The following is an 11256-nucleotide window of genomic DNA, read 5'->3' as shown; positions in this document are numbered from 1 at the left end:
AGAGTTGATACTGTGTTTGTTGGGCGAATTGTCGTTGGATTAGTGGTTATTTTCGTGGTTTTCTCTGCAATAGAATGCAAAGATTTAATCGTTTCTGAAAAAATATAGTGTGGGCTACCTATATTACTTTTTCTTCTTCAGAAATCTTTCCATCTTTAGTAAGTAAATATTTAAGAGATGTTACATCTTTCTCCGGTCCATTGGAAATTCTACTGTGCATATCAAACAACTTGTATTCTTGGTGTGGTGATACCTTAGGGGCTGCCATACATGTACATAGGACAAATCTATTTCCCATTGTTTGTGAAAAGTTGAGAATAGTTTTACCTGTTGTAGCCTCTGTTGTAGGCTGCAATGTGGATGGTACTGTTGTCTTTTGAGTAGTTTCTTGTGTTGATTTTTGAGTCGTCACAACGGTTGTTGGTAAAGTTGACTTTTCGGTGGTCTGTGCTGTAGTTTCTTCTGTAGATTTGTGTGTTGTTGGAACTATTGTTGTTGGAAGCGTTGTCTTCTCCGTTGTGACTTGTGTGGTTTTTGCTGAGATGATATAAAATAGTTTTCAATGACTTAACACTTTGCCGTTAGAACATTCGGAATATTGGTTTAATCATCAAATGCTTGTTGTGCATATGTCAGGTTTCATTCCATGAAGTTTTACATCGCCGTTTGTTGATGAATGCTTCGTATACATATGTCTGTATGCTTCGGTGTGGATGGCTCCATCTCGGTTGAAATAGTAGTCATGTCTATTACTTTTTGTACAATAAAGTTTGTTTTACATTTAAAGCTCAATTGTGTTGAAATGCCTTGTGTGAAAAAGAGGAAGAAGTTGATACGTTAAAAACGAGAATTGGAATAGGAAAAATTCAATACGCATTGGTTGTCAATACCTAGAAGGTATTTGTAATATGTAGAAGCTAATTTTACCTGTAGTGACTTCTGTTGTTGGAAGAAAAGTTGTTTGATCTGTAGTGATGTGAGTGGTTTCCTGTGTGGTTACCATCGTTGTCTTTTCAGTGGTCTGTTCTGTCGTTTTTTCCGTAGACACGTGTGTTGTTGGATTAAATGTCGTCGGAAGTGTTGTCCTGATTGTTGTTGGCAGGGTAGTTTTCTCTGAGAAAGGATAAAATTCAAAATAGATAGAATATTCATAGTGTGCTTGATGGGTCGTAGTGTGACTACTAAAACTTAGTTAAAGGCTATTTGTTGCCATAGTTGTTATTAAGTAAAGTATGTGATTCAAATTGGTCTTGTGGCTTTGTGATTGTTTTAAAAAAAGCAGAAATGATAGCCCGGGTGTGGTTTCTTTGCTTTGGATGGGAGATGGCTAATTCATTATCAATGCAGTCACCTGTAGTTTTTTGTGTTGTTGGGATTCCCGTGGTTTTCTCTGCAATATAATGCCAACCATTAATCACTCCTGAAAAGTATGGCTTCACCTTTGTATGGAAAGGCATAGTGTCTTGTGTGAATCCTTGTAAAGGATGTACAATATAATGTAATTGTTATTTAGAATTTTTATGCAAAGATTTAATGATTTTACTATTCTATAATCTATGTTATTGTAGTTTTACCCGTGGTGACTAATGTTGTAGGCTGTACTGTCGATGGTAGCGTCGATCTATGGGTAGTTTGTTGTGTAGTTTTGTGTGTAGTGACAATGGTAGTTGGTAATGTTGTCTTCTCGGTGGTCTGTGCTGTAGTTTTTTGCGTCGAGATTTGTGTTGTTGGGACTATTGTTGTTGGAAGTGTCGTTTTCTCTGTTGTCAGTCGCGTAGTTTTCTCTGTGATTACATGAGGAGGATTATTAGCCCTGGTGAATAAGAATTTTTAAATATATCTGTTTTGAAATGGCGTTGTTTGTATCTTAGTGATATGTGTTTGGCAGTTTGTGGTGTTGTTTAATGATTGGTAACAATTTTACTTGGTGTCGTTCTTCTGGTTATTGCTGTAGTTACGTGTGTTGCTGGGACTAGTGTTGTGGGATGTGTTGTGGGCATAGTTGTTTTCTGAGATAACATAACTTGTTAGCCATAAATAATCAAATGTATTGTGATGACGCCATCTGGAATGTGCGTGGTTTTGTGTATGCAAATTAGTTGTCATGTTTTACTTCTGAGGGTATTGCACATTTACCGGTGGTGATTTGTGTCGTTGGCTTTATCGTGGTTGGGAGAGTTGATACTTGTGTTGTTGGGAGAGTTGATATTTGTGTTGTTGGGCGAATTGTCGTTGGGATAGTGGTAAATCCTGTGGTTTTCTCTGCAATAAAATGTCAATGTTTAATGGTGTTTGAAAAAAATATAGCTAGGGCTACCCATATTACTTTTACTTCTTCAGGAATCTTTCCATATCAGTAATTTTTAAGACATGTTATATCTTTCTCCGGTCAATTGGAAATTCTACTGTGCAACTTGTATTCTTTGGAATTCGGTGTGGTGATACCTTAGGCGCTGCCTTACATAGGACAAATCTATTTCCCATCGTTTCTGAAAAGAATGAATTAGTTTACATGTTTCGCTTTCAAAGGTAAAGCACCTTTACCTGTGGTAAATTGTGTTGTTGGCTTTATCGTGGTTGGGAGAGTTGTTACTTGTGTTGTTTGGAGAGTTGTTGCTTGTGTTGTTGGACGAAATGTCGTCGGGATAGTGGTGAATCCAGTGGTTTTCTCTGCAATAGATTGCAGAACGTAAGTTATTTTTTAAAGTAATAGAGCGAGAGTAACCTATAGTATCCTTCCCCTTTTTAACGATTTCCTTCTCAATGCATTTTTAGGAAATCTTTTTCCTGACATTTTGAAATTCTTCCGTACATTTGAATCATTTGGTATTCGCTGGACATTTGGTGTGTTGATGATTTGTATGGGACTGTCATACGTACTAGTAGTAAACCCATGTCCTATTGTTTTCGAAAGAGATAAACGGTTTTACCTGTTGTAGCCTCTGTTGTAGGCTGCACTGTGGATGGTACTGTTGTTTTTTGAGTAGTTTGTTGTGTTGATTTTTGTGTCGTCACAATGGTAGTTGGTATAGTTGTCTTTTCGGTGGTCTGTGCTGTAGTTTCTTCCGTAGATATGTGTGTTGTTGGGACTATTGTTGTTGGAAGTGTTGTCTTCTCTGTTGTGACTGGCGTAGTTTTCGCTGATGATATAAAATGGTTTTCAATGACTAAACACTAGCTTTGCTACGAGAACATCTGAAAATATTGGTTTGATCAGAGAAGTTGTCACGATCCATTCCTTGACGTTTAACGTTGTGCTTTCTTAGTATTTCGTTATATGACAGGAATATATATATATATACAGAGAAGATATTAAAATGTGGCTTTACCGTCGTCACCCTCTATTATTGAATGCTTTGTTTACATGTGGATATATGTTTGTGTGTTTCTGTTCTTAAATTATTGCATATCAATCCGTAGATTTTTAAAAATGGAAGGAGATATGTGATATGTTTAGGAAAAAAAAGGAAATAGAAAATTTTTAATAAGCACTGACTGTCAATACCTTGAAGGTAATGTGTAGGAGCTAGTTTTACCTGTGGTGACTTCTGTTGTTGGAAGCAAAGTTGTTTTAGCTGTAGTGATGTGAGTGGTTTCTTGTGTGGTTGCCATCGTTGTCTTTTCAGTGGTCTGTTGTGTCGTTTTTTCCGTAGACATTTGTGTTGTTGGACTAAATGTCGTCGGAAGTGTTGTCCTGATTGTTGTTGGCAGGGTAGTTTTCTCTGAGAAAGGATAAAATTCAAAATAGATAAATTGTTCATAGTGTGCTTGATGTACAGGTGATCTGAGCCGAAGTGTGACTACTAAAAGGCTATTTGTTGCCATAGTTGTTATTAAGTGACTCAAATGGTTCTTGTGGTTTTGTGCTTGTTTGAAAAATTGTAGAAATCGTAGTCCGGTGTGTTTTCATTGGTTTGGATTGGAGATGGCTAATTCATTATCAATGCAGTCACCTGAAGTTATTTGTGTTGTTGGGATTCCCGTGGTTTTCTCTGCAATAAAATGCCATTAATAACTCCTGAAATGTATGACTTCACCTTTGTATGGAAAGGCATAGTGTCTTGTGTAAATCCACTGTAAAAGATGTACAGTATAAAGTAATATAAGTGTTATTTAGAATTATTATGCTAAAATTGAATTATTACTTTTACTCTATAATCTATGTTATTGTAGTTTTACCCGTGGTGACCAATGTTGTAGGCTGTACGGTGGATGGTAGCGTCGATCTATGGGTAGTTTGTTGTGTAGTTTTGTGTGTGGTGACAATGGTAGTTGGTAATGTTGTCTTCTCGGTTGTCTGCGCTGTAGTTTTTTGCGTCGAGATTTGTGTTGTTGGGACTATTGTTGTTGGAAGTGTTGTCTTTTCCGTTGTTAGCCGTGTAGTTTTCTCTGCGATTACATAAGGAAGAAAATCATAATTTCCTATAAATAAACATTTTCGAAGGATATCTGATATGTTCGTGTTTTTTTTCTGCAATGGTTCCATGCCGCCATTACCTGAGTTTACCTATTGCATGTTGCGTTGTTAGTTTTATAGTCGTTGAGATAGTGGTAACGTGTGTGGTCTGAATTGGCGTTTTTGAATCTGGTGATACAACTGTATGTGTTATTGTTTTGACCGTTTGTGGCTTGGCTTTTGAGTGGTAAGAATTGTTCTTTGTATCGTTCTCTAATCGGTTTTTCTGTGCTGTATTTCTTCCTGTAGTTACGTGTGTTGCAGTGACTGGTGTTGTCAGATGTGTTGTTGGCCTTGTTGTTTTGTATGAGATAACATAACTTGTTAGCTATGACTAGATATACTGTGATGACACAATTTGAAAGTGTGGTTTCTTGTGTATGAATTTGTTTACTACATGCTTCACTGCCAAAGGTAAACCTCTCTACCTGTGGTAATTTGTGTCGTTGGCTTTATCGTGGTTGGGAGAGTTGATACTTGTGTTGTTGGGAGAGTTGTTACTTGTGTTGTTGGGCGAATTGTCGTCGGGATTGTGGTGAATCCTGTGGTTTTCTCTGCAATAAAATGTCAAGGTTTAATTGTTTGTGAAAAGTATAGTGAGTACTACCTTGTTATATTGCTTTTTCTTCTTTGGAAATGTTTACATCTCAATGCATTTTTGTAAAAGTTAACATGTTTCGCTTCCACATTTAAAGTACGTTTACCTGTTGTAAATTGTGTTGATGGCTTTATCGTGGTTGGGAGAGTTGTTACTTGTGTTGTTTGGAGAGTTGTTACTTGTGTAGTTGGACGAATTGTCGTTGGGATGGTGGTGAATCCCGTGGTTTTCTCTGCAATAGAATGCCAACATTTTATCGTTGTTGAACAAAGACAGTGAGAGCATATGACCTTTATTACCTTTTCTTTGAAATGTTTAAGAGATTGTATATTTTTCTCCTGTACATTTTAAATTTCTATTGTGCATATCAAAGATCTGGTATTGATGGAAATGGACATGTTGATACCTAGATATGGACTACCTAGATAGTACAAAGTACATATTTATTTCTCATTGTTTTTTGAGGGGTGAGAATTGTTTTTACCTGTTGTTTTTTCCGTTGTAGGTTGCAATGTGGATGGTACCGTTGTCTTTTGAGTAGTTTGTTGTGTTGATTTTTGAGTCGTCACAATGGTAGTTGGTAGAGTTGTCTTTTCGGTGGTCTGTGCTGTAGTTTCTTCCGTAGATATGTGTGTTGTTGGGACTATTGTTGTTGGAAGTGTTGTCTTCTCTGTTGTGACTGGCGTAGTTTTCTCTGAGATGACATAGAATGGTTATGTATGACTCTCTGTTGTTAGACCATATGGAATGTTGGTTTGAACATCAGCTGCTTGATGTGCCAATGTGAGAGAATGTGCATTTCATGAAGTTGTACATTGTATTTTCGTGATCAATTTGTGCTTATGAAAGGGATTGCCATCGTGTGTTGTTGAATGCTTTGTATACGTGTTGGTATAGATCCTTGTGTTTTAGTTCTAAAACTCTTGCATCTAGTCCGATGAAATTGTGGGTGGCTTCATCTCATATGGCATAATGATAATGTCTGTCGATTTGTATAAAATAAAGCGTGGTTATGTTTTAAAAAGGCCTTATAGCTTCACTGGTTTCATGAGTATGAATTAATGTTTTACTTCTTAAGCTAACAGTCTACCTGTGGTAATTTGTGTCGTTGGTTTTATCGTTGTTGGGAGTGTTGTTACTTGTGTTGTTGGGAGAGTTGTTACTTGTGTTGTTGGGCGAAGTGTCGTTGGGATAGTTGTGAATCCTGTGGTTTTCTCTGCAATAAAATGGCCAGGTTTAATCAGTTTTGCAAACAATAAAGTAAAAGCTACTTATATAGTTTTTCCTCATTTGTTAAATTATTTGTAAACATGTGAATACGTTTGTGTTGATCCGTAGAAATGTTGTGGATGGCTCCATCTTGGTTGGAATAATTACAATGGCTGTGAATTTCTGTGAAATGAAGCGTGGTTATGCTAGAAACAAAACCTTATTAGATGTTAAACTTCATTAAGAATTGTTACAACTGTAAAGTTCGCTGAAAATTATTATACTAAGATAGACTCTATTTTTGTACTGGATGATCAGTATCGTAGTTTTACCCGTGGTGAGCAAGGTTGTAGGGTGTACTGTGGATGGTAGCGTAGATTTACGGGTAGTTTGTTGTGTTGATTTTTGAGTCGTCACAATGGTAGTTGGTAAACTTGTCCTTTCGGTGGTCTGCGCTGTAGTTCTTTCAGTAGAGATGTGTGTTGTTGGGACTATTGTTGTTGGAAGTGTTGTCTTCTCTGTTGTTTGCCGCGTAGTTTTGTCTAAGATAAGATGGGGAAATTGCAATCTTTTATGTATAAACATATCGTTAAGATATCTGATCTGTAGGTGCGTAGTTTTTTTTACTGTAAAGGCTGAAGATGGTTCTAACCTTTTGTTTCGTATAGTGTCAGATATTTATTGGATGGAAGGTTTTCTATTATTGTTTCCATAACATGACTGAGATAAGCATTGTTGGTAGATACTCTGTAGATCTGGAATGTATCAGAATTTCGTGTGAATGAATTAGTTTACATGTTTCGCTTTCAAATGTAAAGCACCTTTACCTGTGGTAAATTGTGTCGTTGGCTTAATCGTGGTTGGGAGAGTTGTTACTTGTGTCGTTGAGATAGTGGTGAATCCAGTTGTTTCCTCTGCAATAAATTGCAGAACGTTAATTATTAATGAATAATGTATTAGAGCGAGAGCAACCTATAGCACACTTTCTTTTTATCTTGAACGATTTCCTTCTCAATGCATTTTTATGGAAATATTTCTTCTGACTTTTTGAAATTCATCTGTACGTCTAAATCATTTGGTATTCGTTGGATATTGGTGTGTTGATAATTTGGGACTGCCGTGCCTAGGAAAAACCCATCTCCTATTGTTTTCGAATTGACTAAACGGATTTACCTGTTGTAGCCTCTGTTGTAGGCTGAAATGTGGTTGGTATCGTTGTCTTTTCAGTAGTTTGTTGTGTTGATTTTTGAGTCGTCACCATGGTAGTTGGTATAGTTGTCTTTTCGGTGGTCTGTGCTGTAGTTTCTTCCGTAGATATGTGTGTTGTTGGGACTATTGTTGTTGGGAGTGTTGTCTTCTCCGTTGTGACTGGCGTAGTTTTCTCTGAGATGACATAGAATGGTTATATATAACACTCTGCTGTTAGACCATATGGAACGTTGGTTTGAACACCAGCTGCTTGCTGTGCCAATGTGAGAGAAGTTGTGCATTTCATGAAGTTGTACATTGTATTTTCGTGATCAATTTGTGCTTATGAAAGGGATTGCCATCGTTTGTTGTTGAATGTTTTGTATACATGTTGGTATAGATCCTTGTGTTTTAGTTCTAAAACTCTTGCATCTAGTCCGATGAAATTGTGGGTGGCTTCATCTCATATGGCATTATGATAATGTCTGTCGATTTGTATAAAATAAAGCGTGGTTATGTTTTTAAAAGGCCTTATAGCGTCACTGGTTTCATGAGTATGAATTAATGTTTTACTTCTTAAGCTAACCAGTCTACCTGTGGTAATTTGTGTTGTTGGCTGTATCGTTGTTGGGAGTGTTGTTACTTGTGTTGTTGAGAGAGTTGTTACTTGTGTTGTTGGGCGAAGTGTCGTTGGGATAGTTGTGACTCCTGTGGTTTTCTCTGCAATAAAATGGCCAGGTTTAAGCGGTTTTGCAAACAATAAAGTAAAAGCTACTTATATAGTTTTTCCTCATTTGTTAAATTATTTGTATACATGTGAATGCGTTTGTGTTGATCCGTAGAAATGTTGTGGATGGCTCCATCTTGGTTGGAATAATTACAATGGCTGTGAATTTCTGTGAAATGAAGCGTGGTTATGCTAGAAACAAAACCTTATTAGATGTTAAAATTCATTAAAAATTGTTACAGCTGTAAATGTCGCTGAAAATTGTTGTACTAAGATAGACTCTATTTTTGTACTGGATGATCAGTTTCGTAGTTTTACCCGTGGTGAGCAAGGTTGTAGGGTGTACTGTGGATGGTAGCGTAGATTTACGGGTAGTTTGTTGTGTTGATTTTTGAGTCGTCACAATGGTAGTTGGTAAACTTGTCCTTTCGGTGGTCTGCGCTGTAGTTCTTTCAGTAGATATGTGTGTTGTTGGGACTATTGTTGTTGGAAGTGTTGTCTTCTCCGTTGTTTGCCGCGTAGTTTTGTCTAAGATAAGATGGGGAAATTGCAATCTTATATGTATAAACATATAGTTAAGATATCTGATCTGTAGGTGCGTAGTTTTTTTTTTTTTACTGTAAAGGCTGAAGATGGTTCTGACTCTTTGTCTCGGATAGAGTCAGATATTTCTTGAATGGAAGGTTTTCTATTATTGTTTCCATAACATGACTGAGATTGGCATTGTTGGTAGATACTCTGTAGATCTGGAATGTATTAGTCTTTCGTGTGAATGAATTAGTTTACATGTTTCGCTTTCAAATGTAAAGCACCTTTACCTGTGGTGAATTGTGTCGTTGGCTTAATCGTGGTTGGGAGAGTTGTTACTTGTGTCGTTGAGATAGTGGTGAATCCAGTTGTTTTCTCTGCAATAAATTGCAGAACGTAAGTTATTTCTTAATGTTATATAGCGAGAGCAACCTATAGCACCTTTTTTTTTTTTTGGAACGATTTCCTTCTCAATGCTTTTTTGGGAAATCTTTCTTCTGACCTTTTGAAATTCCTCTGTACATCTAAATCATTTGGTATTCGTTGGATATTGGTGTGTCGATAATTTGGGACTGCCGTGCCTAGTAAAAACCCATCTCCTATTGTTTTCGAAGGGACTAAACGGTTTTACCTGTTGTAGCCTCTGTTGTAGGTTGCAATGTGGTTGGTATCGTTGTCTTTTCAGTAGTTTGTTGTGTTGATTTTTGAGTCGTCACAATGGTAGTTGGTATAGTTGTCTTTTCGGTGGTCTGTGCTGTAGTTTCTTCCGTAGATATGTGTGTTGTTGGGACTATTGTTGTTGGAAGTGTTGTCTTCTCTGTTGTGACTGGCGTAGTTTTCTCTGAGATGACATAGAATGGTTATATATGACACTCTGTTATTAGACCATATGAAATGTTGGTTTGAACACCAGCTGCTTGCTGTGCCAATGTGAGAGAAGTTCTGCATTTCATGAAGTTGTACATTGTATTTTCGTGATCAATTTGTGCTTATGAAAGGGATTGCCATCGTGTGTTGTTGAATGCTTTTCATACGTATTGGTATAGATCCTTGTGTTTTTGTTCTAAAACTCTTGCATCTAGTCCGCTGAAATTGTGGGTGGCTTCATCTCATATGGCATAATGATAATGTCTGTCGATTTGTGTGAAGTAAAGCGTGGTTATGTTTTAAAAAGGCCTTATAGGGCTTATTCAGTCACGTGACCCCCATCTCAGCAACCGGATTCGGCGGCCATCTTGGGGTCCATGCACTGCGCTGCGAGGCGCTGCGTGCTCAAGCGATCTCTTCTTGTTCAGTTTCTTCAATTGCGATCCACATTTTTGTTCAAAAGTGCCTGCATGTTCATCATGGTGTTTTGCCTGATTGTCGGCTGTGGGAGTAGAACGGGTGCAGCACACAAACATCGCGAAAAGGTAAACTTTAAGTTGTTCCGTGTTCCCCGCGTGATAACTGGTCAGGGGAAATATGTGGAGGAGCTGACAACAGATCGCCGTAGACAATGGATTTCTGCCATTAGCAGAGCAGATTTATCGGAGGAAAAGCTAACAAATGAACGTGTATGTGGCAAACACTTTGTCTCTGGACAGCCCAGCAAAGACTGGGATAAATTTAACGTGGACTGGGTACCATCTATCAACCTCGGGCATAACAAGAAAGAAGTGGCGGGGACAGGCGCCCACAGGGCCGAGCGAGCCAAGCGATCAGCTCGGCGACGAAAACTCCGAGAACACGCTGAGCCAGTAGTTTCCAAGAAAGTGAAAAGGGATCCCCCTGAGGACTTAGAACAAGATCAGCCTGAAAACTGTCCCATCGAACCCGTGATGGTACCTGCTTCCACTGAGGTTTTGGATGCTCCTGAGGACTTAGAACAAGATCAGCCTGAAAACTGTCCCATCGAACCCGTGATGGTACCTGCTTCCACTGAGGTTTTGGCTGCTCCTGAGGACTTAGAACAAGATCAGCCTGAAAACTGTCCCATCGAACCCGTGATGGTACCTGCTTCCACTGAGGTTTTGGCTGCTCCTGACTCAGAGATGGAAACACAGACTCCCTCCAGTTCTGACAAATGTACACAGACAACAGAGTTTGCTTATCTGTTTATGGAAACAAAGGCAGTGCAGGATTTCACTGAGAACTACTTTACTGACTGTCGCGACAGTGATGACAGGGTGAGATTTTACACCGGTTTGCCAGCCTTTGACACATTGAAGATAATTTTTGATTTTGTTGCACCAAATGTATCCAGGAAGACCAAAACCTTGACGCCATTTCAGGAGTTTGTGATGGTCTTGGTGAAACTCAGACTCAATCCGCCTCAACAAGATCTGGCGTATCGATTCAATATCAGTCAGCCTACTGTGTCAAGGGTTTTCTGGTCATGGATGATTGTGATGGACATACGTCTGACACCTCTTATCAAGTGGCCTGAACGAGAGGCAATCATCCGTACCATGCCAGCTTGTTTTCGAGACGCATTTGGGAGTAAAGTCACTATCATCATTGACTGTTTTGAAGTTTTCATTGAAAGGCCTTCTAATCTGCTCGCAAGAG

At 38.3% G+C, this 11256-nt stretch overlaps 1 protein-coding gene across 1 annotated transcript in view; it reads right to left on the bottom strand.

The window, feature by feature from the left end:
* Window positions 1-11: 11 nt before the first annotated feature.
* Window positions 12-11256, bottom strand: part of LOC118408856 (mucin-5AC-like) — a gene marked incomplete at its 3' end in the record, with an annotated part of 16985 nt that continues 5740 nt past the window's right edge. The window contains exons 3-22 of the mRNA XM_035809716.1: window positions 9338-9547; window positions 8997-9083; window positions 8497-8706; window positions 8046-8171; window positions 7437-7646; window positions 7091-7177; window positions 6596-6805; window positions 6145-6270; window positions 5539-5748; window positions 5161-5286; window positions 4885-5010; window positions 4180-4389; window positions 3537-3722; window positions 2931-3140; window positions 2545-2670; window positions 2137-2262; window positions 1575-1784; window positions 928-1113; window positions 328-537; window positions 12-64 (exon numbers count right to left, since the gene is read on the bottom strand). Of these exons, the coding sequence (XP_035665609.1) occupies window positions 12-64; window positions 328-537; window positions 928-1113; window positions 1575-1784; window positions 2137-2262; window positions 2545-2670; window positions 2931-3140; window positions 3537-3722; window positions 4180-4389; window positions 4885-5010; window positions 5161-5286; window positions 5539-5748; window positions 6145-6270; window positions 6596-6805; window positions 7091-7177; window positions 7437-7524 (2490 nt within the window). The remainder of the gene's footprint in view (window positions 65-327; window positions 538-927; window positions 1114-1574; window positions 1785-2136; window positions 2263-2544; window positions 2671-2930; window positions 3141-3536; window positions 3723-4179; window positions 4390-4884; window positions 5011-5160; window positions 5287-5538; window positions 5749-6144; window positions 6271-6595; window positions 6806-7090; window positions 7178-7436; window positions 7647-8045; window positions 8172-8496; window positions 8707-8996; window positions 9084-9337; window positions 9548-11256) is intronic.

The sequence above is a fragment of the Branchiostoma floridae genome, unplaced genomic scaffold, assembly GCF_000003815.2.
Source record: "Branchiostoma floridae strain S238N-H82 unplaced genomic scaffold, Bfl_VNyyK Sc7u5tJ_464, whole genome shotgun sequence".
NCBI lineage: Eukaryota > Metazoa > Chordata > Leptocardii > Amphioxiformes > Branchiostomatidae > Branchiostoma > Branchiostoma floridae.
This window is presented reverse-complemented; position numbering and strand designations above follow the sequence as displayed.